Source organism: Oncorhynchus clarkii, chromosome 22, assembly GCF_045791955.1.
Source record: "Oncorhynchus clarkii lewisi isolate Uvic-CL-2024 chromosome 22, UVic_Ocla_1.0, whole genome shotgun sequence".
In the NCBI taxonomy this organism is placed as follows: Eukaryota; Metazoa; Chordata; class Actinopteri; order Salmoniformes; family Salmonidae; genus Oncorhynchus; species Oncorhynchus clarkii.
This window is the reverse complement of record NC_092168.1, coordinates 21,113,620-21,140,443: the sequence shown is the minus strand read 5'-3', so window position 1 is coordinate 21,140,443 and position 26,824 is coordinate 21,113,620. Positions and strand designations below refer to the sequence as shown.

At 42.2% G+C, this 26,824-nt stretch overlaps 2 protein-coding genes and 1 non-coding gene across 3 annotated transcripts; 2 read left to right on the top strand and 1 right to left on the bottom strand.

The window, feature by feature from the left end:
* Positions 1-12,219, bottom strand: LOC139380621 (centrosomal protein of 97 kDa-like). Its single transcript, XM_071123504.1, has 11 exons — positions 12,012-12,219; positions 11,166-11,308; positions 10,733-10,891; positions 10,539-10,640; positions 8,931-9,044; positions 8,653-8,819; positions 8,056-8,220; positions 7,561-7,721; positions 6,738-7,437; positions 2,302-2,377; positions 1-2,218 (listed from the first exon to the last, which is right to left on the bottom strand). Exons 1-11 carry the CDS (start codon positions 12,043-12,045, stop codon positions 1,700-1,702), a joined length of 2,340 nt encoding a protein of 779 aa, XP_070979605.1. The 5' UTR covers positions 12,046-12,219; the 3' UTR covers positions 1-1,699.
* Positions 12,220-12,953: 734 nt separating this feature from the next.
* LOC139380572 (large ribosomal subunit protein eL24) lies at positions 12,954-16,942 on the top strand. Its single transcript, XM_071123364.1, has 6 exons — positions 12,954-12,993; positions 13,117-13,192; positions 13,659-13,769; positions 14,318-14,454; positions 14,858-14,921; positions 16,816-16,942. The coding sequence occupies exons 1-6, from the start codon at positions 12,989-12,991 to the stop codon at positions 16,894-16,896; spliced, it is 474 nt and encodes a 157-aa protein (XP_070979465.1). The 5' UTR covers positions 12,954-12,988; the 3' UTR covers positions 16,897-16,942.
* LOC139381034 (small nucleolar RNA SNORA23) lies at positions 13,906-14,087 on the top strand. Its single transcript, XR_011628503.1, has one exon. It is a non-coding gene; the product is annotated as a small nucleolar RNA SNORA23 (small nucleolar RNA).
* Positions 16,943-26,824: the final 9,882 nt, after the last annotated feature.

Genomic DNA, 26,824 nt, shown 5'->3' with positions numbered 1-26,824 from the left:
TAAGACTCAATATTTATTGGAAAGGAGCATCAGGCTCATCACCTCGGACATTCACCACCCTGTGAAGTTCATAATTTATTTAATTTGTAGCCTAATAAACTGCAAGCTTTCCCGAGTTGTAGTGGGAGGACCACAAAACATATCACGTGACTCCAAGTTTCGTGATGTCATTTCTCGCATAATTCATTTTACAGACACAAAATGTCAAGGAAACAAGTTGTCTGTAGGCATTTATACCATTTTAAGAGCAATTCATGTTTCCATCAGCCCAGTCATGACTTTCTTTCATGCGTCAGGTCATCAATGCACAATTTTTTTTTTTTAAGTGCACTTAAATTACTAAAAGTTAACTGATAAAACACTGACAGCCCTATAAATTATGTATAGCGTTACTGACTGCTGGGTTATATTGCCACTGTGGGTTATCGGTGAGAATGCATAATGAACGCCAGAAAGCGAGGGTCCCGTTTTGATATTTATTCATACAGAAAAGGCAGCGAGGATGGTTTGATGGAGTTTGGGTTATGAAGGTTTAGGGTTTGGTGGTTAAGGGGTTTGGAATGGGCTTTAGGAGGGTTGTGGTCTGTGAAACAGAGAACAAGAGGGAAAAGGACATAACAAATACCATTATGTGATGGATAAATAAATAGGGATAAATACAGATTACACCCTGTGCTAACGTTATATTAAGTACTTAAGTAAAAAAAAAAAAATACTTGAAAGTACTACTTAGTTTTTTTGGTTATCTATACTTTACTATTTATATTTTTTACAACTTTACTTCACTACACTACATTCCCGAAAGAAAGTTATGTACGTTTTACTCCATACATTTTCCTTGACACCCAAAAGTACTTGTTATATTTTGAATACTTAGCAGGACAGGAAAATGGTCTAATTCTCACACTTCTCAAGAGAACATCCCTGGTCGTCCCTACTGCCTCTGATCTGGCAGACTTCCAAAACACATGCTTCGTTTGTAAAGGATATCTAAGTGTTGGAGCATGCCCCTGGCTATCCGTAAAGAGAAAATAAAATTGTGATCTGGATTTCTTAATATAAGGAATTTGAAATTATTTATACTTGTACTTTTGATACTTAAGTATATTTAAAGCCAAATACTTCTAGACTTTTACTCGGCGACTTTCACTCCAGTCATTTTCTATAAAAAAACTTTACTTTTACTCAAGTATGACAACTGGGTACTTTTTCAACCACTGCATGACAGACAGGGAAGTTACAGATGACCAAAGTTGGAGGGTAGATGGACTTAATACTTACACTTAAAGGAAGTGTAGATTCAACCAGCAGAACAAAGACTTAGGCACAGGGGTCGAAATTAATTAAGGTTTGCTGGGACTACCGTTCCCACGTCGCCCGAATGTAAATCAAGCATTAGCCTAATTGTCCTTGGACTGACAAATCATGGCAACCAACAAAGCATTATTGAATGCAGGAACAGTCAGGTCTCCAGGCTAGCAGCAGTCCAAAAGATTTAAAGTCAAAATGAGAAAAGTCATCCAGGCTATATGAATGTATACACATTCGTGAGTCCATATGCCACTCGCTATATGGATGTTAGTCAGTAAGGTCTATGAGGCGCTGTTAGAGCCATCAATAACATTCATCAGCACAGATGGACTGAGTTTATGGGCAGTCTCTTAGCCAATCCCAGAAGACTAGGAGCAGGACAGGCACTTCAAATTGGACTTTCCAGTGTGTGTGTTGCTGCTCTGTGTCTGTCTCCTGTGTTCTGAGTGGGGGAGTCAGGCTGTGCTGTTTCGGCAGATGAGGGCGGCTGTGGTGTGCCTGTTCTGTCGCTGGCACCCCCCTCCTCTGCCTCCTCTTCTCTCTGTTGCACGGAGGACAGGTACTGCTCCAGCAGACTGCAGTCCTGACTGTTCCCCCCACCACAAGGAGCCAGGAACCCCCCCACGACCAGCGGCCGCACAGTCTCCAGAGAGTCGCCCGTCCCACAGCTCAGGAAAGTGTCTTCCTGCCCCACCTGCAGTTCATCTGTTGACTGGAACCCCGAGTCTGGGAAGGAGAGGACTGTACAGGCCGGGTTTGCAGTGCTGGAGGCCAGAGGTAGGGGGAGTCGAAGAGCTGGGAGGTCACAGAGCCCGGAGGTCAGGGCTGGAGCAAGAGATGACCCGGCCTGAGTCACGCTGGCCAGCTGCCCCTCTACAGAACACTGCCACTGCTGCATGGACTGAAGCTGCAGAGAGATGGGGAGAAGGAGTGAGAAAGGGTGTGTGTATGTGCATTTACATTTGATGCATGAGCTTGTTTATCACTGACCTGCCGCCATAGAAACATTACAGCCTCCTCCTGTACCAGTCTCTGCAACCTCTCCTCTTCATGCTGCTGCCTCACTCTGAACACAAACAGAGTATTCTTTGGAAGAATTTGACATATTTGTCTGATATGTGATCTTCAACAGAAAGAGCTAGATACCTTCATCCTTCAGACTTATCTGGGTGTGCCATCAGAAGTGTTGAAAGAGCTAGCTAGTTACAGTTGAAGTCAAAAGTTTACATACACTTAGGTTGGAGTCATTAAAACTTGTTTTTCAACCACTCCACAAATTTCTTGTTAACAAACTATAGTTTTGGCAAGTCGGTTAGGACATCTACTTTGTGCATGACAAGTCATTTTTCCAACAATTGTTTACAGACAGCTTATTTCACTTATAATTCACTGTATCACAATTCCAGTGGGTCAGAAGTTTACATACACTAAGTTGTGCCTTTAAACAGTTTGGAAAATTCCCAAAAAGGATGTCATAGCTTTAGAAGTTTCTGATAGGCTAATTGAGATCATTTGAGTCAATTGGAGGTGTACCTATGGATGTATTGCATCCAAAATCAGTGCCTCTTTGCTTGACATCATGGGAAAATCAAAATAAATCAGACAAGACCTCAGAAAAACAATTGTAGACCTCCACAAGTCTGGTTCATCCTTGGGAGCAATTTCCAAACGCCTGAAGGTACCACGTTCATCTGTACAAACAATAGTACACAAGTATAACAATTGTGGTCTGGTTCATCCTTGGGATCAATTTCCAAACGCCTGAAGGTATTGTACAAACAATAGTACGCAAGAATAAACACCATGGGACCACGCAGCTGTCATACCGCTCAGGAAGGAGACGCGTTCTGTCTCCTAGAGATGAACGTACTTTGGTGCGAAAAGTGCAAATCAATCCCAGATCAACAGCAAAGGACCTTGTGAAGATGCTGGAGGAAATAGGTACAAAATATCCAGTATCTATATCCACAGTAAAACGAGTCCTATATCGACATAACCTGAAAGGCCGCTCAGCAAGGAAGAAGCCACTGCTCCAAAACCGCCATAAAAAAATCCAGACTACGGTTTGCAACTGCACATGGGGAGAAAGATTGTACTTTTTGGAGAAATGTCCTCTGGTCTGATGAAATAGAACTGTTTGGCCATAATCACCATTGTTATGTTTGGAGGAAAAAGGGGGGAAGCTTGCAAGCCGAAGAACACCATCCCAGCCGTAAAGCACGGGGGTTTCAGCATCATGTTGTGGGGGTGCTTTGCTGCAGGAGGGACTGGTGCACTTCACAAAATAGATGGCATCATGAGAATGGAAAATGATGTGGATTTATTGAAGAAACATCTCTAGACATCAGTCAGGAAGTTCAAGCTTGGTTGCAAAAAGGGTCTTCCAAATGGACGATGACACCAAGCATACCTCCAAAGTTGTGTCAAAATGGCTTAAGGACAACAAAGTCAAGGTATTGGAGTGGCCATCACAAAGCCCTGACCTCAACCCTATAGAAAATTTGTGGGCAGAACTGAAAAAGCGTGTGCGAGCAAGGAGGCCTACGTACCTGACTCCGTTACATCAGCTCTGTCAGGAAAAATGGGACAAAATACACCCAACTTATTGTGGGAAGCTTGTGGAAGGCTACCTGCAACGTTTGACCCAAGCTAAACAATTTAAAGGCAATGCTACCAAATACTAATTGAATGTATGTAAACTTCTGACCCACTGGGAATGTGATTAAAGAAATAAAAGCTGATAAATCATTCTCTCTACTATTATTCTGACATTTCACATTCTTAAAATAAAGTGGTGATCTTACTGACCTAACAGGGATTTTTTACTAGAATTAATTGCCAGGAATTGTGGAAAAACTGAGTTTAAATGTATTTGGCAAAGGTGTATGTAAACTTCCGACCTCAACTGTATATACATACAGTGGGGCAAAAAAGTATTTAGTCAGCACCAATTGTGGAAGTTCTCCCACTTAAAGATGAGAGAGGCCTGTAATTTTCATCATAGGTACACTTCAACTATGACAGACAAAATGAGGGAAAAAAAATCCAGAAAATCACATTGTAGGATTTTTAATGAATTTATTTGCAAATGGTGGAAAAATAGGCATTTGGTCAATAACAAAAGTTTCTCAATACTTTGTTATATACCCTTTGTTGGCAATGACAGAGGTCAAACGTTTTCTGTAAGTCTTCACAAGATTTTCACACACTGTTGCTGGTATTTTGGCCCATTCCTCCATGCAGATCTCCTCTAGAGCAATGATGTTTTGGGGCTGTTGCTGGGCAACACAGACTTTCAACTCCCTCCAAAGATTTTCTATGGGGTTGAGATCTGGAGACTGGCAGGGCCACTCCAGGACCTTGAAATGCTTCGCACTCCTTCGTTGCCCGGGCGGTGTGTTTGGGATCATTGTCATGCTGAATGACCCAGCCACGTTTCATCTTCAATGCCCTTGCTGATGGAAGGAGGTTTTCACTCAAAATCTCACGATACATGGTCCCATTCATTCTTTCCTTTACACGGATCAGTCGTCCTGGTCCCTTTGCAGAAAAACAGCCCCAAAGCCTGATGTTTCCACCCCCATGCTTCACAGTAGGTATGGTGTTCTTTGGATGCAACTCAGCATTCTTTGTCCTGCAAACACGACGAGTTGAGTTTATACCAAAAAGTTATATTTTGGTTTCATCTAACCATATGACATTCTCCCAACCTTCTTCTGGATCATCCAAATGCTCTCTAGCAAACTTCAGACGGGCCTGGACATGTACTGGCTTAATCAGGGGGACACGTCTGGCACGGCATGATTTGAGTCCCTGGCGGCGTAGTGTGTTACTGATGGTAGGCTTTGTTACTTTGGTCCCAGCTCTCTGCAGGTCATTCACTAGGTCCCCCCGTGTGGTTCTGGGATTTTTGCTCACCGTTCTTGTGATCATTTTGACCCCACGGGGTGAGATCTTGCGTGGAGCCCCAGATCGAGGGAGATTTTCAGTGGTCTTGTATGTCTTCCATTTCCTAATAATTGCTCCCACAGTTGATTTCTTCAAACCAAGCTGCTTACCTATTGCAGATTCAGTCTTCCCAGCCTGGTGCAGGTCTACAATTTTGTTTCTGGTGTCCTTTGACAGCTCTTTGGTCTTGGCCATAGTGGAGTTTGGAGTGTGACTGTTTGAGGTTGTGGACAGGTGTCTTTTATACTGATAACAAGTTCAAACAGGTGCCATTAATACAGGTAACGAGTGGAGGACAGAGGAGCCTCTTAAAGAAGAAGTTACAGATCTGTGAGAGCCAGAAATCTTGCTTGTTTGTAGGTGACCAAATACTTATTTTCCACCATAATTTGCAAATAAATTCATTAAAAATCCTACAATGTGATTTTCTGGATTTTTTTTCTCTCATTTTGTCTGTCATAGTTGAAGTGTACCTATGATGAAAATTACAGGCCTCATATTTTTAAGTGGGAGAACTTGCACAATTGGTGGCTGACTAAATACTTTTTTGCCCCACTGTATATACAGTTGAAGTTGGAAGTTTAATTTAAACTTACATAAAATACATTTCTATGTAAACTTCTGACTTCAACTGTACATAAAAATGGCACTCTGTTGCAGAACAAGGCTTCCAACATTCCAATGGCTATAGCTATATTCTGGAGCATGGCCAAAGACAACGCTTTGTGCACTCCTTACAAAAGGCTAAATGTCTGCTATTTTTAATGGTAATTGAAGTTTTGTATGGAGATATTCTTGCCAGTTTCTTATCTAGCTCACCAGCAAGTCTATAAACAAATGCCTTTTAGACAACACCATCCAGACATAGTAATGAACCATGCCTTTTAGGCAACACCATCCAGACATAGTTATGAACCATGCCTTTTAGGCAACACCATCCAGACATAGTAATGAACCATGCCTTTTAGGCAACACCATCCAGACATAGTAATGAACCATGCACATATGACATTGGTAATACCTCATGCACAATCACAACTTGTCTGGTTGTGTTCAAGCCCAGTGCCAACAGACATGATCCAACTAATTGAGGGCTTTATAACTAGTAGCAGTTTATATTTTATTCTACGAGCTTTAAGATTTGTTTTGTAATTAAAATCAATTTACAAATGTAATACATTATTACTAGTGGACTGATTGAAACTGGTGAAGTCTGCACACTTTGTGGACCAGGACTGGAGAACAGTGTCTAAACTCCAATTCTCTACCCTTCTCCTTGAGTGTGCACTCGTACACTGCCCCTCATGAATTTGAAAGGAATGGACTGGTGAGAGGAATATGGTGGAAACTCCCATCAGGCATGTACGCAGCAATCCAATGCTTTTTAACGCATGAGGGGGAGTGAATGAGAGCACCCTTCTGGAAAAGAGTAGAGAATAGGAACGCAGCCCTTGGATTTCTTGGGGTCTGTTCCATACCTCTCAAACTCTCCAGAAAGGAAGACTATGTGCTCCTGCATCCTGCGCAGGCGGATCTCACACCGCACCTCTTTGGCCAGCGGGTGGCAGCGCCGAGTCCACATTCCCCTCCACCATGCCTGGATCCTGACGGCTGCCCTGTCCGCCTCACAGCGACCCAGCCTATCACATCTCACCAATGCTTTATCTTCCTGCTTAGACCCTGCCCTCACCTCTACAGCATTGCAGTTTGAGTATGCTCCCTGGAGCGGAGTGCTGTCATTGGTCTGTGATTGGTCATCTCCCATCATAGGTAGACCGGCAGCTGAGGTTAAGGTACAGGTGAGGTGGCTGTCACCTGACACCCTTTCTCTCTCCATCTCTCTCTCCTTCTGGCTCTCACTCCCTTTCCCCAAGGGTGCCTGAAGGGTCTTTTTAGCAAGGGTCTTTTTGGGATGAATGGGGTGTTTGGGTACCAGCGAGTCGTGCTCAAACGTCTCCGTCTCATCCTCGCTGTCAGAGCGGGGGGGTTCAGAGGTGACTAGGAGGAAGGTGGACTCGGAGGAGAGCAGGCTGCCGTTGAGTTTGTCCTCATCTGTCTGGCTCTGGACGTCCTCCAGGTAGAGGCGCTCCTCCACACCCCTGAGGCTACGGAGAGGAGGTGAGGCCACCTGGGAGGGGTCACAGCCTAGCCAGGTGTTCACCTGCACCGTCGCTAGCTCTGAACATATGCACACACACACAAAGAAGAGATTAGATTTACACACCAGACACACATGGGGATTGATTGACGAGTTACAGAATTGAGAGAAACACAAACACAGGTAGAGTTCATGTCCTCCACCTGTCTGTCTGGCTGATGGAGCAGTCACAGGCGTTGTGGTTCTGTCGTCCTCTATTAGAGGCACATGGCGGGGGCTTTGAGTCTCCACATCCAGTTGGGTGGGGCGGGGAGGGCTGGGAAAGCCCCCCTGGGTCTGCTGCAGGAGCTGCCTCTGGTGGAACCTGTATATATATATACACACACAGGTCCCCTGGTTAACTAATGTGATACAAAGGAGAGAGTAATTAAACAGTCATTTCAATGATTGTGCAAGCTGTCTCATTTACTTCATATTTCTCATCTGGTTAAAAGATAACTTCAAGGTACCGCAAGGTAAATGACAAAAACTAAGCAGAAAAGCCACAGATAGATCCAGTTTAATGTCAAATGGATTCTAACAATGGGTAGGATTTATATTTGGCACTTTTTCCATGTGATCACAGGGAGGAGAACACATCCACTACCTGTGTGATGGACTGTGATGCCAACAAACTTTTTGTGAATGCATTCTCCTACCTCTGCTTGCTGAGGATCTTCTCCAGCTTGGCATCCTCTGCGGTCTCCAGGGCTGTCGTGGAGGTCAAAGGGCATACGGTGGCTAAGTACTGGACCAGCTGCATGTGCTGACCTGGCCGGTATGATCGACCTTTGCCCTGGCTGTACAGCCACTCTGCCTTCAACCTGAGATCAGACGTTAGAGACATTAATCACCAGCAATAAGAGTGATCATCACTCAACACTTGGATGGTATAACTGGATAATACGACCCGGCAACTTTGCAGTCACAAGTCCATTTCCCTACCAAGGGATTGACATTATGGTCTGAAAGGCTCTCGCCCCTTTGGGCAAGTCAGGAGTATTTTTTGATTGCACAAAGATTATGATCACTTGCACAACAAGGTTAAGTAGCTATTTTCACCTACAAACAGGAGGAACCAGAAAGACCAGACTACTGGAATTCTTTGCATTTTGGTTATTATCTTAGAGCAGGCTTAACTTGTGCAACTGCTCAAGTCACTTCCTCGGGCAATAGGGAAACCCTTAATCTCAATCCCTGCCTACCCCCCCTTCCCATGCCTAGCTGGCATTTGTGAGTTCTGGAACTAGTCTCACCCTTCTTTCTGAGACACCACATATCCATCCAGGATCTTGAGATTCAGACACCAGCTCATGATGTACGGCCGGTAGTCGTATCCAGGCAACGAGGGTGTTACCATGACGCAGGGGTTAGTCATAATGGAGAGATGTTCCAGGTCATGGAGGGGTTCCAGGTAGGAGACCTGTGGGAGGCAGAGAGAAAGAGACAAGCAGGTGAGAGAGAACTAGGAGAGAGATTGTTGTAAAAGCTGAGCAGGTGAGAGTGCAAAGGAACAAAAAGGAAGGGTCTTTACCTCATTGAGGTCTCTAATTTCATTCTCTGCCAGGGAGAGGATGGACAGATGGATGGGCAAATGAGTGGGAACGGTCTGCAGCGTCGTAATGCTATTTCCATGGAGGAGAAGGGTCTGCAAGAGAAATGGCAGCCAGTCAATCAACACCACAACCAATCACTTAACTTGTTTGGGATAGGGGGCAGCATTTTCACTTTTGGATGAATAGCGTGAACTGCCTCCTACTCAGCCCCAGATGCTAATATATGCATATTATTATTATAGTATTGTATTGGATAGAAAACACTCTGAAGTTTCTAAAACTGTTGGAATGATGTCTGAGTATAAATAGAACTCATATGGCAGGCAAAAACCTGAGAAAAAAATCCTGTTTGGATTTGGAAGTGGGAAATCTGAGGTTTGTAGTTTTTAAACTCACCCCTATCGAATACACAGTGGGATATGGGTTATTTTTCACTTCCTAAGGCTTCCACTAGATGTCAGCCATCTTTAGAACGTGGTTTTAGGCTGCTCATGTGAAGGGGGGCCGGATGGGAGATGTTTTACTAAGGGTTCTGCCTACAGCCTCGTTCTCAGTCACACGCTTTCACTTGAGGTGTTGCTCTCGTTCTAGTGCAATTCTACAGACAATAGAATTGATAAAATGGAATTGATAAAAACATCCTAAAGATTGATTCTATACTTAGTTTGACAAGTTTCTTCGACCTGTAATATAACTTTTTGAACGTTTCGTCCGAATGGACCAGATCGCGCTTTTGGATTGTTTACCATTCGCCCTAACAAAAGAGGCTATTGGACATAATCGAACAAAACAAGCATTTATTGTGGAACTGCGATTCCTGGGAGTGCATTCTGATGAAGATCATCAAAGATAAGGGATTATTTATAATGCTTTTTGTAAATAATGTTGACTACCCAACATGGCGGATATTTCTCTGGCTGGTTTGGGCTCCGAGTGCCGTTCTCAGATTATGCTTTTTCCGTAAAGTTTTTTTGAAATCTGACACAGTGGTTGCATTAAGGAGAAGTGCAGCTAAAGATTCATGTATAATAGCTGTATTTTCATCAACATTTATTATTAGTATTTCTGTGAATTCATATGGCTCTCTGCAATATCATTGCATGTTTTGGAACTACTGAATCTAAATATGGATATAAATATGAACTTTACCGAACAAAACATACATGTATTGTGTAACATGAAGTCCTATGAGTGTCATCTGATGAAGATCATCAAAGGTTAGTGATTCATTTTATCTCTATTTGTGCTTTTTGTGACTCCTCTCTTTGGCTGGAAAAATGGCTGGGTTTTTCTGTGAGTTGGTGGTGACCTAACATAATCGTTTGTGGAGCTTTCGCTGTAAAGCATTTTTGAAATCAGACACTGTGGCTGGATTAATGAGAATTTTATCTTTAAAATGGTGCCTAATACTTGTAATTTGATTTATGAGATTTCTGTTGATTTGTATTTGGCTCCCTGCAATTTTATTGGCTGTTGGCGAGGGGTTCCCCAGTCCTAGACAGGTTTAAACTCTCCTACTTACTGCTCCAGAATTCTATCTGAATCCCCATAATTCTGAAAAGCCATGACGCAAGACCTGTTCTCACCTTCAAGGCTAACAGCTTGGTAACATCACCAATGTTGGAGATGTTGTTATCAGACAGGTCCAAGTGTTGGAGAGCCACACAGTTGTTGAGCTGCTCAATGACCTGAGAGAAAAGTGGACATCCAGATTGCATGATCAGGAGACAAAATGGACACAAATATAGAGGGAGTACCTTGTCCACTTTTTTCACCACACCTTGATGTTGTTGCCTGCCAAGTTGAGCCACTCCAGGTGTGGCAGGTCTCTCAGCCCTTCAATATAGCCAATACTGTTATTGGGCAGGTTCAGAACTCTCAGCTCGGTCAGACGACACACACCCATCATTCGCACCAGGCGGTTTCCAACAACAGATAACTGCACAGCAAAGAAAACAGGAAAGAGAGGCAGGATGAGACAACAAAACAATATAGATGGAACTAATCCAACCCAATGTGGTACATTGCAAGTTTGCAACAACATATAGAAGTAGTAAATGCCCATTTTACAAATTAGATAAGGAATTCAACCCTCAACTGGAATCCTACCTGTCTGTCATCTGTGCCCTTACCAGCATACGGGAGCGAACACATAATGTAAAACCTAATCTAAAGAATACAGTCCACCAATACCTCACTTACAAAGAGCCTACCTGTTGGAGGCCTTGGCTCCTCTCCAAATGGTCTAGTTTCATGATGTGGTTCCGGTCCAGGATGAGCGTGTGCGTTTCATCAGAGCAGGTGAAACTGGGCTCCAGCTTCTGCAGACCCTGGGCTGACAAGTCCACCACAGGACCTGAAGGGGAAACCAGGAGAACCATAAACATGGGAGTGGATGGATGAATGTATAATCTATTATGCACATGTTGATAGTATCACCATGAACATGAACGATGCATAGAAACAATATCAGCCTCTCAACGGCAACTAGGGAGGCAAGCTTATAAATCTACTATGCACATGGACACACCTTTAAGCATGATACAGACAGGGAGCCACTGAAACATGCAAGCAGTCTTGGAGAACTTCTGTTGATCACCATTATGCAGTTTATTCATACTGGGTCTACTATAGTCTGAGGGATGATGATTCATTCATATTCACTCTGTTGATTGAGTAGCTGATAAAAGCAGTGGGATTGGAGACATGATGGTTGTGAAAATCGAGCATGATATTGGGACTCTTGTTCAGACAATGAAAATATTTTTTCACATATCCAATGCAGCATAGCCCAACTGAAACCAATAATCAATTTTTCCATTGTGATCCGTTGGCTCTACATTAGTCCTTCAGTCCTGTAAGCAAGACTATGGACTATGAGATGAGACCACATTAGCTGGAATGAGGACAGGAAAGGTAGTTAGACAGTAAGTAGCTCCAGCTAGTTAGCTAGCTAACGTAGGATAAAGCCAATCATTTGAAAGAAACGTTATAGCTATGTTTGCTAAATCGTTGACCTACAAAGTCGAACATCAGAAAGGGAGCGGTCATGCACTCACCAGTTGTGTCAAATGTTACATCTGATATTCCCATTCTGCGAAGAATATACGATAATGCACCAAATTCGCTAGCCTGGTTCCCAGCGCACAACTGTCTTGTCAGTAAGTACAACAGAAAAAACGATTAAGAATTTACCGGAATATGTAGTAAAAAAAAATCCGTTCGCCATAAAGGACCACTATGCTTGGTTTCAAAAAGACTACAAATATGCTTTACCGCAGCGCGCCACTGTTGTCGATTCCCCGGGGGAAATAGACTTCAATAGATTTACAGCTGATAGCAATTCCAATATGAAAGGACTGGAATCAAGATGCTATTTTCAAAGTGTATAGTGATCAAGTATATATCTTACTTTTGTTCATTTTTTGATTGGTTCCTTTCGTTAGCCTTTCTATCAAGGCCATACCTCAAGGGCTCGAGAAACTAACAAATGGCTTTCCATTATTAAATATTTTTTTAAGTTGGACTTAAATAATTACTGTGACACATTAAATGGGATGCTCTGTAAGAATAAGAAGTTACTGAAATCAATTGAAACTCTTAATTAAGCTTTCTCATTTCTTTGAACGTAAAACCCTGTAACGTTTTGTGTTTATCTGTTTGTGACGTTTTATGTAAAACATTTTTAAGAAGGATGTATAGATTTTTGTAACACATTTGAATTTGTATCCCTCAAAATGTATGGAATTTCAATAAAACAAACAAAAAATAATAATGCAAATAAAAAAATCAAGGCCATACTTCCCGCTTGTGTCAACGCCAATCAACCGATCGAGTTGCTTATTGCATGAACAACATTTATATTTGAAAATCCAAATAATGCTTCTGACTGAAATGTAAGCATGTAATACATGCTGTGTATAAAAAAAATAAGTGGGAAAAAATTATAATAGATAATAATGAAGAAATCCTACCTGTAACTTCGTTTCCGTTTCCGACATCTTTCTTTCCGGTTTTGTGTCCCCTATCAACCATCATGAAGTGAGTTTACGGAATAATATCTATTGCCATCAAAGCTTTAAAATAACCGTTTTAGTGCTAAAAATGCGCTAGTATACAGAATGACACGTTTATCTTCTAATGATTTATATTATTCCGCTACAGGGTCGAGCTGTGCAGTTTCAGTGGGTACAAAATATACCCCGGCCATGGTGTCCGATACGCCAGAATAGATGGGAAGGTACTGCACCCTAGGTCTACTCTTTTCCTTCCTCTAATGCCACTTAGTTAAGTTTGTTTTATCATGGTTGTCAGCCATGGCTTATTGCAACCATTCTTCTGAAATGGTTACAGTAGAACTGTTCATTGAGTGTGTACTTGGTTCTTGGCCTGTCACTTGGACAGACGCTGCTATGCAATATATTCATTGTTGTGACGAGTAAAACTACGACCGGAAGTGACTTTTCGTAGTAGGTTGAGTGCATTTTAGGTAACCGTTTTCCCAACGTTAACTTAATTCTCATAACCTTCTACAGTAATTATCCTAACTTACTACGAAAAAGTCACTTCTGGTCGTAGCTGTATACCACCTAGTCAAAACCTTTCTCCACTGCAGTTATAACAATATTACAACTAGACAAGGGCATGTCAACATGCCAAATAACTGTCAAATATCTCACTCATGTATAGTTTACGCCCCCACCCAGGTTTTCCAGTTCCTGAATGCTAAGTGTGAGTCTGCCTTCCTGGCCAAGAGGAACCCCAGACAGATCAACTGGACTGTGCTGTACAGGCGCAAGCACAAGAAGGGCCAGTCTGTAAGTACCTTGTGTGCATAATTTCCCCTCAAATGCTGACAAGCGGTGGCTACTGTGAGTGTTTACCTTGTGATTCAGTTATACAACCTAAGTTTTGACAAGGTGTGTTTTGGTGTGCCTTTGTTTTTGGCTGCGGGTGGGAAGGTGTGCGTGGTTGCCATCTGCGTTATGTGCTGTTGCCAGGCTGTGTCCTATAGCTTGGACGGCAGTGCTCACTCCACATACCCGCGGCCATAGAGCCACTGGAGATCATAGTACTGGCTCTGTGACGTCTCTTGACTCCTTACCACTGGCCAGCCTCCATACTCTCCTACAAACCTTATATGTGAGAAAGATGTTAGGGGTTTGCAGTACACCTGCGTGGTTGTTACTGTTCCTTTGGCACAAAACTATAGTGTTAATGAGCATTCTTATTGGACTAGTTCAGCTACATGAGTGCTACTTAAAATGCAATGTTTTCTCCTGTGTTGTACCTGCTAATAACCTAACACTACCAAACTGCCCATACTTGATCCTGAATGTGGCCGTGCTGTTCCCTGTCCCAACAGGAAGAGGTGACAAAGAAGCGCACACGCCGTGCCGTGAAGTTCCAGAGGGCCATCACCGGCGCCTCCCTGGCTGAGATCATGGCCAAGAGGAACCAGAAGCCTGAGGTCCGCAAGGCCCAGCGTGAGCAGGCCATCAGGTGAGGACCTCACCAAAACCATGCTTTACCAGAAACTTGGCTTTAGATGTAAAATGTCAATAGCTGCCATTTTGGTGCCAAAGAAAGTGAATTGTTTACTGCTATAGTGAACTGTTGTATAGTGTTTAACAATTTAGTGTTGTCAGAGTTGGCTCTGTGAAGAACATATAGCTAGCTGGTCACTCTGTGACACTGACTTTCCTGTGGTACTGCAGTTATTGTATTTTTAAATTCAACAGTGAATTGTCAGTCTTGGTTTTTTAGCCTTGTTAACGCATATGCAATAATGGCGTTTTATTACTCTAGTCAGTCAATGTGTTATTTCTGCAGTCTGTGGACTCCTGTCTTGTTGTTTTTTGGATGTGTGGCATTTGGCTAATTTCTATCATTCTTTTGTCACTAGAGCTGCCAAGGAGGCCAAGAAGGCAAAGCAGACAACCAAGAAACCCTCTGCTGCCAGTGCTAAGGTAAGATTAATATAGCCATGTGTGAATCTGATTGGTCAGAAAGTAAAACCTTTATGACCTGCGTTTATAAAACACAGCAAGGTTTTAATTTTCACACTGATAAAGGTAGACTCAAAGTAAAAATTGTCAGTTTTGGGCCCACTTCAGCAAGCGAGCATGTAGCAGCATGCTCCGCAGTATCCTCAGCAGTTGTCATTCAGCTATCATTTTGCAGGAGAGTGAAGGGACCACTCACAATTGCATCCTCTTGGATCGCTCTGCAATATCTTTAGTTTACATTGCTGCTTTTAGTCACCTCAGCCTCTGGCAGAAATGTCTCACATGGTTTATTTATGCTTGGAATTTTAATGGCACCAAGTGGTTTATCAAGAGCTGTAAAGAAAAAAACTAGCACTGTGGTAAGGAACTACATTAAATTCCTATTGGAGAGTCTAAAGGTGTGTTAGATACCGTTCATATAGACCGAAATCTTGCTATTTTTTTACCATACCTGCATTTTTATATCTGCTTTTTTGTCTAAAAGCAATAGGGAGTAGAGAGATATCGGTCGGGTTGATTTATCTTTGGCCGATATTAGCCTTTCCTAGTGTATCGGCCCATGTGTCGGCCTTTCCCCTTAATAGCAAGTGTACTTGCCTCGTGTGAAACTCCTGCATGCTGGCGCTACTCATTATTAGTTAGCCTGTTCTCGAGGAACCTCTGAGCTGCTTGCTGCATATAAATGTAGCACATTAATAATGCCACACGGAATATAGAAATGTATTTACTGTTACTGCAAAACAATGTCCGTACAGGCTGCAGGGCTTTATAAGGCAACGTACTGGTAGCTTGCTAGCTAAACACCATTCATAGAGCTAGCTGTGAAAATAACGTCAGGTCACTCACTACCCTAGAACTTTATTTGTGATAGCTAATATGCAATCAATAATGCAAAATATGCTAATTTCAAAGATGATTGTCACCAAATGTTGGTGAAATCACTTGTCTTTCCATTACCAGAATGCCTGGTTACTTGACACAAGTGGCGTCGTCTCTCTTTTTTATAAAAGAAAATGGGCTATTTCTATAAAAATGTTGATCAGTAGGTCTCTTGGTCCCAAATGAAAGGGAAACATATTTTGTCATCTGTAGTCCCATAAACTAATGAAATCAGCCAAAAATTTGCTCAGTGCATTCACAAAGTCCTATTGAATATGAATTCACCTGTATTGCAAGTTGGTCTATGCCAAAATTATTACTGTTTATTAAAAGTTAAATTGATTGTATGGTTGTATAATTGATTTAATGCATGTTCAAATGTAATTATATTTATTATCAGCATACAATAGCCTCCTTGACACCCAACATCGACATTAGCACTTAAAAACCCATGTCGTTCTCTAGTAGGGAGTAAAAAACAAGGTACATTAAAAGCCACCTAAAGACCTAATGATTCCTGCATTTTCTGTAACCAAAATAGTTTAGTTTATTTGGATCCTCATTAGCTATTGCATAAGCCGCATCTATACATTAAAGCAAAACATAAGACTACAAAAGAAAGTAAATAGAATAAACAATGACATAATATTAAAATTCAAAACCAACTATATAATACCTGTAACCAAAATACAGATATCAGGTCTGAATGTTTCTGATTTTTCAGATAAATTCATTAACACTTCCATTGTTTAATAAATTTGAAGTGCAAATAGCCCCATGGTTTAACACCACCCCTCCCAATTTGCCAGTAACCCACTATATATAAAAGGGTGTACCTGCAAGAAGTGACAAGGGGGCTGTTTGAAAGGGGGTCATCAGCATTACCTTATAATTTTTACAGGTAATAGATATACCACATCTGTTTAAAAGGGGTTATTAGTACTTTGTCTAATCTGTACTTTGTCTCCCTATGTAGGCACCTGCCAAGGCTGCACCCAAACCCAAGGTGGCAAAGCAAATGAAGGTCAATGCGCCTCGCGTTGGTGGCAAACGCTAAAGCTTTTGGCTTTGTTGATTGTGAATAAACATTCTTGGTAATCAAAGATGTTTGGTGTTTGTCAGTGCTTTTGTTTTCTGGATTTGTGTAATTGACAATTGTCTGACCTGATTTGGTCATGCACCCTGAACTGTCCTTCCTTACTAGTGGTCAACAGTCTGGTTAGTTGGTCATAGGACTCCAATCTTTCACCTGGTACAACCAGAAGATGTGCCTCTCCTTGGATTCTGGTTTCTTCCTCCTAGCGATTTTTCCCTTGCCACTGCTTCTACTTACTCTTTAAGGGTCTAAGATGGGTTACTGTAAAGCACTCAGTGACTTGAATAAAAAATGTGTGCATACGAAGGTGGATGGGTACTACATAAAGATCATGTCAAACCAGTAATTTATTCAGAGGCATGGCCATTTTGTTCCACCCTTGTGCCAAGTTGCACTATCCAAACCTCAATAGTCAATGCCAAGATGGGTCAAAAGCATGTTTTGAAATCTGAGCCTGCATACTCCCCCTCCAAGCAATCACCTATTATCTGTGCAAGAATAACACTGCTGCAGAATATGCCAAGATTGAATTCAAATAGTTTTTTTTACCTTTATTTAACTAGGCAAGTCAGTTAAGAACAAATTCTTATTTTCAACGACGGCCTGTTCAGGGGCAGAACGACAGCTCGGGGGTTTGAACCTGCAACCTTCCGGTTACTAGTCCAACGCTTAAACCACTAGGTTACCCTGCCACCCCAAATAGTTAATACAAGAGCATACCCTTACAAATGCACTAAGTTCATGTTCAGTTATTACAGGTTGTGTGCCAGTTATTGCATCGTCTATCAGAGGATAACTATTTCCAATGTGTAGGATTGATAGCATGTGTTCTCGTCTACACTAGTTACATTTAACACATTATGCATCTCCCAATTACTGAGAACTAACCAATAGGAGACAAGGACCTTGACTACAGGACCAATACAAACAGTGCCTATAGAAAGTCAACACCCCATTTTGTTACAAAGTGGGCTTGAAATGGCCTTAATTGTAATTTTGTACTCATGTCAAGGTGAAAAGCAAATTCTACACTTTTTATTAAATAAAACAAATGTAGTTGTTGCACAAGTATTCACCCCCTCTCCCTTGACTTTTAAAGCACAAATTCAACTAAAGACCAGGGAGCTTTTTGAAACCCTCAAAGGGCAGTGATTGGTAGCTGGGTAACAAATCATTGAATATATCTTTAATATATCTTTAAGCATGTTTGCAGTAAGTTAATAATTGGGCTGTGGATGATGTCCCCCTGAACTGAGCTGTAGGACAGGAAGGAAACTGCTTAGGGAAGCCATTGGTGATTTTAAAAAGGCTGGAGTTCAATGGCTGTGATGGGAGAACTGAGGATTGATCAACATTGTAGTGACTCCACAATTACCCTAACATAGCAAAAATACAAATATTCTTAAACATGCATATGTATGCAACAAGGCATTCAAGTAATACTGAAGAAAAAAAACTGCAAAGGAATACACTTTAGCCTAAATGCAAGCCTTACGTTTGGGGCAAATCCAACATCACTGAGTAACTGCCTCATTATGAACCATGGTGGTGGCTGCATCATGGTATGGGTATGTTTGACAGCAAAGACAAGTTTTTCAGGATGAAAACAAACATGAGCTAAGCACAGGCAAAATCGGTTTGCTTTACACCAGACCCTGGGAGAGAAATCCATCTTTCAGCAGGACAATAACCTACCTGTACACAGCCAATCTGTAGATAGCCCACCCAACTACCTCATCCCCATATTGTTATTTATCTTTTTGTTCTTTTGCACCCCAGTATCTCTACTGGCACATCATCATCTGCACATATTTCACTCCAGTGTTAATGCTAAATTGTAATTATTTAGCCTCTATGGCCTATTTATTTCCTTACCTCCCTAATCTTCTACATTTACACACACTAAATAGATTTTTCTATTGTGTTATTGACTGTATGTTTGTTTATGTGTAACTCTGTGTTGTTTTTGTCGCACTGCTTTGCTTTATCTTGGCCAGGTCGCAGTTGTAAATGGGAACTTGTTCTCAACTGGCCTACCTGGTCAAATAAAGGAGAAATAAAAAAAATGAAATAGTCTAATACATTTCCCATCATAATTCCAAGGAAATAAAGCTAAATATTAAAAAAGTATGAAACTAAAACACAGAACTTTAGTTACAACAGTTTGAGCCTACAGATTGATTCCTAAAGAATAACTTACTGGGGCTGTTTATGGCGATGCCCAATCCATAGGTCTTCATTCCTTGTGCTCTAAGATAGGTTCACTTAATAGAAGATCCTGTAGAGCTGGGATATTCCAGCACTACCCACAAATAAGTTGACAAAGAAGTTCCAGTTCTTTGGAATGATGACCAAAGAGTATCTGGACCAGGTCAGACCTGAGAAAGTGGGAAATGGGATTAGTCAAGGAGTGAAGTTGTTAATTTGACTGAAGAATACAGGATTAATTTAAACTGTACCTGTTACTCACTGAAGAATATAGGAACTCTACTATACATGTGGCTGTCAGTACACCAGACAGGGAAAAGCTGAGTTTCTCTGCTGGTTGACTCATTTCTGTCAGACCAGCCCCGACCAGACCCTATAGAGATGAAGATGCATCTGACCTGGAATTAGTTTCATTAGACAATACCTTCCTACATGTTTATGTTTAGATAAATGCAATAGCTCAAGCTTAGCAAATGCAGCCCTTACCGATTTGAACACTGGGGCCCAGAAGAAAAACAATCCTTGGACCTGGAATGAGAGAAAAAACAATCCATGACATTTTTTTTTACAAAACAGCCAAAATCAGACAATTCTTTGCAAAAAAGTTACTTTGTTGTGACAACACCTTATAACATACTATAATTTTCCATGAAGCGCTCTTTTACCACTACCATAGACTTGTTTAAAGGGGCAATTCCGCCACTTTCCAACCTCAGCTCCATACCAAATTGTATTAGTCACATACATATTTAGCAGATGTTATTGCAGGTGTAGCGAAATGCTTGGGACACCAGTGTCTACATTTGTGAAGACTGCATGTTTCTATGATCTGTGGTTAAAAAGAAGAATGGTCCTAAAACATTATTCTCTGTGACATCACAGGGTAGGATTAAAAGTAAGAAAAACAGTGATTTTCTAAATTTGCTATGAGTTTCTAGCCAGAGGAAGGGTATTTTCTTGCTCCCCAAGTCACCGCCAATCTCAGTGTTTGAAAATCACTGTTTTAAAAATGTTTAACATTTTGATGTGGTCGCCAGGTATAATTTTTTAAACTTTATATTTGTTTATACAAAACGTACAACTGTGCCATTTTCACAAATTAAGACACTGGTATTGTGGCGGAGATCATTAAAATGAGGTTGAAAAGTGGTGGAATTGCTCTGACATAACACCAGTACTTACATCCCGATCAAGAGGTCAGTAAGTGCTCTGTCAGAGGCACACTAAATGAAACATTATTCCTCTGACTTAGTTCAGGGCAGGGAAATCTTAGACACCTAATACTTCATATAATTGATGGTTGTGGATTGGTAGGCTGAACTATTTTCATTGTTCTGCTATAACCAAAGTAGGCTGATTGACCTCTCCTAAGAAACATCAAGCCATGGTCATGCCAGGCTGCCACAACAAGGTCCTGATAATGAGGAACTCATTGAAAATGTATCTATGCAAGGCTTCCCCCTCCTATATTCGAAAAGTAACGTTGCCAGAATGCAACTAATGCAACTAGTGATAACCACAACAGAGCAGCATGCTGTTCAGCAAAAGATACACAGCAGAGAGCATCTTATGTAGGACTTTGCAACAGGTTAGACCAGTGTTACATCTTTGTCCCTTCACAATATTTGTCTGCCGAAGGCACATACAGGTAACTGCCAAAACACCAACATAAAGTGTCTTAATAGCATGCTGGGCCACCACGAGCCGCCAGAACAGCTTCAATACGCCTGGCATAGATTCTAGTGTCTGGAACTCTATTGGAGGGATGCGACACCATTCTTCCAAGAGAAATTCTATAATTTGGTGTTTTGTTGATGGTGGTGGAAACCGCCATCTCAGCCAGAATCTCCCATAAGTGTTCGATTGGGTTGAGATCTGGTGACAGATCACCACGGCATATGGTTTACATCGTTTTCATGCTCATAAAACCATTCAGTGACCACTCGTGTCCTGTGGATGGGTACATTGTCATTCACTCCCATCAGGATATGAATGATTTAAATAAACTGAAGGTGATCACTCAGAATGGCTTTGTATTTATTGGCATTTACCTTGCCCTTGAACATATAATAACACATCTTATCACCTGTGCACAATGGTGAGTCTGTCCTCTCCCAAGATATGCACAGGTTATAGAAAGGATATCAGATTTTGTAAGGGCAAAGGTTAGAAAACAGCTGTAGCTAAATATACTGGTGTAGGTGAGTGTTCAAAGACCGCAAGGAGTTTGCGCTCAACTTTCTTTGTCCTTGAAGGTAGTCACATTGATTTCCTCAAAACATGCAATCACTCATTCTGTGAGGAACCATGCCAATTCTGAAAATGAAATTGCTACTCTTGGCAACCAATCTCTTTGGTATTGGGCAATTCCATACAGCTCTATGCACAAGGACTATAGATTCTAGAAAAACATATACTTGAAAAACACCTGCAGATGCAAAGTAAGGTAACAGAATGAAAGCACAAACCATTTCCAAATTCAGTGGAAATTGTTAAAGTAGTCTTTGCATATAGTTGTATGGTTTGTTTAACTTTGTAATCATTGTTTTTTGTTTGACATACATTTTAAAGTGCAACATCTGAGTCTCAGCATCACTCTGTCATAGTGGAGTTGCCCTATTGGATTCCAAAAATCCATCTCACACACAAAGCTCCACATGACCTTCAACCAATGTCCATGTCTACACTGCAACCCCACTCATGCAGCCAGCTACTGTGTACCATAATCTGTACACACTGGGATAACAAATCTGAAAAACAGTTGGCTGGTTCTACCTAGCTCTATTCAGATTTAGAGGCGTCAAATCTGTATTTTGCCATTTGTTTGGGTTTAAAACATTAAGATAAGCAAGAGTGGCGAGATTAGATAGTAGCTATTGGTTGCATACATCAAAAGATTTAGCAAGGGTTTTTGACTAAGGCCACTTCAGCAACAACCACGGTCATCAGTGTATACTAGTCTCTCTAGACATCCGTGTTGCCTCCCACAATTTTCAAATGCTCTGGCCTAGGGTCTGTTTTTTTTTCAGGCTCGTTGCTTCTCATCCCCTTCCATAAACCCTATTCAATGGGATAATATTTACTGGGGGAGCTCAGGTAATATAATCATGTGCACGAGTACAAATCGCCACATCCATAATTTGAGTCCTGTCAGATTCTGCCATGTCAGTCATTTTTACTTGGCAGGAAGGTTATTATCCCGGCCCTAAAAACCTACTGTTTTTCAGCAAACTCCCATGTCCCCTGATAATACTTGTCCCGTGTGAATCGCCATCCCTGTGTTTTGAGGGATATTACAGAGTTTAAAACAGGTGCTGCACCAAGTTTGGGTAAGAACATGGGAACAAATTGATGCTTAAAATAAAGTGCTATGCACATGTAACAGTATAATTTTAAACCGTCCGCGAACTAGGGACCTTCTGCACACATCAACAGTCACCCTCGAAGCATCGTTACCCATCGCGCCACAAAAGCCGCGGCCCTTGCAGAGCAAGGGGAACTACTACTTCAAGGTCTCAGAGCAGGTGACGTCACTGATTGAAACGCTATTTAGCGCCCACGCTAACTAAGCTAGCCGTTTCACATCTGTTACACACATAGCCTACAGATGAATGAACTGTTTTGTCAAACTTTCCTAATGCGGTTCTTCTCTTTTAAATAGTGTAAGTGGACAATATTGTGCCAATGAATTGACAGATTGCCAAATACATCAGCTAATTAAATGTCTGCATAGGTTACCGTTCATGGTTCTTATTGATATGCATTATTTAGACTCTTTGAACTGAAGGCCATTAGGCCAATATTAGGCTAGACATTTGAAAAGTCTTCACACATTGAAGAGCCTACAGGCTTCCGTCATAACAGTACATTTTGAAAGAGGATTTATTTTTTACAGGGGCAGTTTGTTAAAACTAAATTGTCTGAATCGTCCACTGTAAATACTGGGGTAATAATTACATAACCGACATTCTAGTAATACTAGTCCCGTGTGAATAGAGCTATAGTCCTACATGGTAATTATGACGACTTCCGGAGGACGTCCTCCATCCAATCAAAGCTTTTGCAGTAGGAACTGACATGTTGTCCATCCAATCAAAGTGGGCATGTGTGATTTAGAAGCTTGGTGAGTTCGTAAGATGGTTGGATAGATAAAGATTGAGATACTTTTGCATTTTTTAGGATATTATTAAATTCAAATGACTTTCGTCAAACTACAGGAGACGGAGGTAGATGATATTGTTTTCTTGGCTTTAGAACTATTTCTGTCGAGTTAGTGCAATTTATTTCAATCCTCCCGATATGATTGGTTTAAACCTTTAATATAACAGTGTACAGAACATTAGGAGCATCTTCCTAATATTGAGTTTCACCCCAGAACAGCCTTCAACTCTACAAGGTGTTGAAAGCGGTTCACAGAGATGCTGGCCCATGTTGACTCCAATGCTTCCCACAGTTGTGTCAATTTGGCTAGATGTCCTTTGGGTGGTGGACCGTTCTTGATACACACGGGAAACTTGTGTGAAAATCAAATCAAAGTTTATTTGTCACGTGCGCTGAATACAACACATGTAGACCTTACAGTGAAATGCTTACTTACAGGCTCTAACCAATAGTGCAAAAAAAAAAGGTGTTAGATGAACCCCAGCAGCGTAGCAGTTCTTGACACAAACCTGTGAGCCTGGCACCTACTACCATATCCCACTCAAATTCACCCTCTGAATGGCACACAAACACAATCCATGGCAAGGCTTCAAAATCCTTATGTAACCAGTCTCCTCCCCTTCATATACACTGATTGAAGTGGATTTAACATGTGACATCAGTAAGGGATCATAGCTTTCACCAGTATGTCATGGAAAGAACATGAGTTCCTAATGTTTTGTACAGTGTATAGCTCATTGGTTAAAGTGTACTGGAGTCCGGGGGTTTATTTATTACACCAATTTTGTTTCAAAACAAAACGGGGAGGGACCCACCTGAAATGTCCAACTTCCATTTAGCAACTGTTTGGATTAATGAATACACTAGGGTCACGTTAAGTATGAAAACATTATCGAACTTGGCAGATTGTGTAATAATGTGAGGCAGGAAGCAGGTGCAATGTTTAATAAAACAAAAATGAGACAAATCCATGTGGCTACAAGCTGGTACACAAGAACAATACCAAATGGTGAGTGAACATAAGCGAGTGACATAAAAAGGGTAGGAAATGAGGGTTATGAAGTCCAGGTGTGAATCATAATGATGAACAGGTGTGCGTAATGATGAATCCCAGGACCGGTGGTTACTATTCTGGTGATGTCGCATGCCGGAGGGGAGGAGCAGGAAAATATGTGACGGCACCCAGTCATGATAGTGACTCCTCAGGAACCTTCCCAGCTCCTGGTTCATCCTCTCCACCTGCCCATTGGACTGAAGTCGATACCCGGAATTGAGGCTGACTGTGACCAAGCTTCTCCAAGAAGGCCCTCCAAACTCGTGATGTGAATTGGGGGCCACGGTCAGAGACAATGTCCTCCGAAAGGACATAATGCCGGAAGAGTGGCTCAGCAACCTGGAGAGCAGTGGGGAGACCAGGAACTAAATCGACAGGACTTGGGAAATCTATCCACTACCACCAGAATGGGGGTGAAACCATCAGAGGGAGGAAGATTGACTAACCAATGGAGAGATGTGACCAAAGTCCCTGAGGCACAGGAGGTAGCAGGAGCTTCCCTGCTGGAGCATTCTGGGGGAATTTGGTTTGAGCACATACGGAACAGGAGTTGACATACCGTGTGACATCCTGCACCAAGGTGGGCCATCAGTACTTCTCAGCGATGGAGTGAATGGTGCGAGAAATACCTGGATGTCCTGCGACGACAGCTGTGTGTGCCCAGGTCAGCAGCCAATCCATTATCTCTGTGGGCACGTAGATGCGCTCAAGAAGCCAATTCCGGGGTGTGAGCTCCCTCTAGAGCCTGGCAGATGTCCACATCTACATCCCAAACCACTGGACCCACGACTCGGGAGGATGGGATTATGGGTGCCCTCTGGACAGAACCTCTCCCGAATCGTAGATACGGGACCGAGCATGGGCCTTTATGTTCTTAGAACCTGGGCGATAGGTCAGCGTGAAGTCGAACCTGGTGAAAAAAAGTGCCCACCTGGCTTTGCGCGGATTCAGTCTCCTCGTTGTCCGTATGTACTCTAGGTTCCGATGGTCGAAGAGGATGACAAATGGTTCCTTGGTGCCCTCCAGCCAGTGTCTACACTCCTTCTTCACCACCAGGAGCTACCGATCCACAACGTCATAATTCCTCTCTGCGCAGGACAGTTTCTTGGAGAGAAAAAAAGCACAAGGATATAATTTAATTGGGTTACCCTGTCATTGTGACAAAACTGCCCCCACGCCCACCTCAGATGCGTCTACCTCAACCACAAAAGGTAGCGTGGGATATGGGTGTTTTAGCAAGGAGGAGGAGGAGGTGAAATGCTCCTAGAGCAAAGCCTCGTCGGCTGCTGGAGACCACGCCAGCCTGCGAGGCGCACACTTGAGGGAGGTGAGATGGGTGGCGACAGCACTGAAGTTCCTGATGAAGCGGCGGTAGAAGTTGTCAAACCCCAAAAAACATTGTAACCCGTTGGTGGTAGGGACTGGCCATGACTTTACCGCATCCACCTTCCTATCCTCCATCCTCAGCTCCCTGTGGACTGATTTGGTAACCCAAGGATACCGCCCTCTGGTGGAATTGGCACTTCTCCGCCTAGACGAACAGGTGATTGTCCAAAAGGCGTTGCAGGACTGCTCGTGGGTGAAGTGATCTTTCAGGTTGGTCGAGAAGATCAGGATGTCGTCGATGTATACAATCACCTGCCATCTGAATAGGTCCCTGAACACCTTGTTGATGAATGCCTGGAACACTGATGGTGCATTGGCTAAGCCAAAGGGCATAACCAAATACTCGTAGTGACCAGACATCGTACTGAAAGCCATCTTCCACTCATCCCCTTCCCAGAAGCAGAGGAGATTCTAGGTACTCCGCAGGTCCAGTTTGATGAAGAACTGGGCCCCGCGGAGCTGCTCGATGGCACCAACGGGAGAGGGTACCGATACTTCTTAGTGATGTCAAGTCCATGGTAATCAAAACATGGGCGTAATCCTCTCTACTTTTTGGCCATGAAGAAGAAACCAGCCAACGCAGGGGACATGGGTGAAACCCAGTTGGAGCGCTTATTGAATGAACACTACCGTTCAAACTTTTGGGGTCACTTAGAAATGTCCTTGTTTGGAAGAAGAGCACATTTTTTGACCATTAACATAAACAAATTATCAGAAATACAGTGTAGACATTGTTAATGATGTTGTAAGTGACTATTGTAGTTGGAAACTGCAGATTTTTTATGGAATATCTACATGGGCGTACAGAGGCCCCATTATCAGCAACCATCACTCCTGTGTTCCAATGTCACGTTGTGTTAGCTAATCCAAGTTTATCATTTTAAAAGGCTAATTGATCATTAGAAATCGCTTTTGCAATTATGTTAGCGCAGCTGAAAATGGTTATGTTGATTAAAGAAGCAATAAAACTGGCCTTCTTTAGACTAGTTGAGTATCTGGAGCGTCAGCATTTGTAGGTTTGATTACTGGCTCAAAATGGTTAGAAACAATGAACTTTCTTCTGAAACACAGCAGTCTACA

What these genes read in the sequence shown, in the direction of transcription:
- LOC139380621 (XM_071123504.1), bottom strand. Translation starts at nt 12,045, where the DNA reads ATGGGAATATCAGATGTAACATTTGACACAACTG. An exon ending in GGAGCCAAGGCCTCCAACAG is followed by an intron (nt 10,892 to 11,165) that starts GTAGGCTCTTTG and finishes TTTGCTGTGCAG; the next exon opens with TTATCTGTTGTTGGAAACCG. An exon ending in TCCATCAGCCAGACAGACAG is followed by an intron (nt 7,438 to 7,560) that starts GTGGAGGACATG and finishes GCATATGTTCAG; the next exon opens with AGCTAGCGACGGTGCAGGTG.
- LOC139380572 (XM_071123364.1), top strand. An exon ending in AGCACAAGAAGGGCCAGTCT is followed by an intron (nt 13,770 to 14,317) that starts GTAAGTACCTTG and finishes CTGTCCCAACAG; the next exon opens with GAAGAGGTGACAAAGAAGCG. An exon ending in CAGCGTGAGCAGGCCATCAG is followed by an intron (nt 14,455 to 14,857) that starts GTGAGGACCTCA and finishes TTTTGTCACTAG; the next exon opens with AGCTGCCAAGGAGGCCAAGA.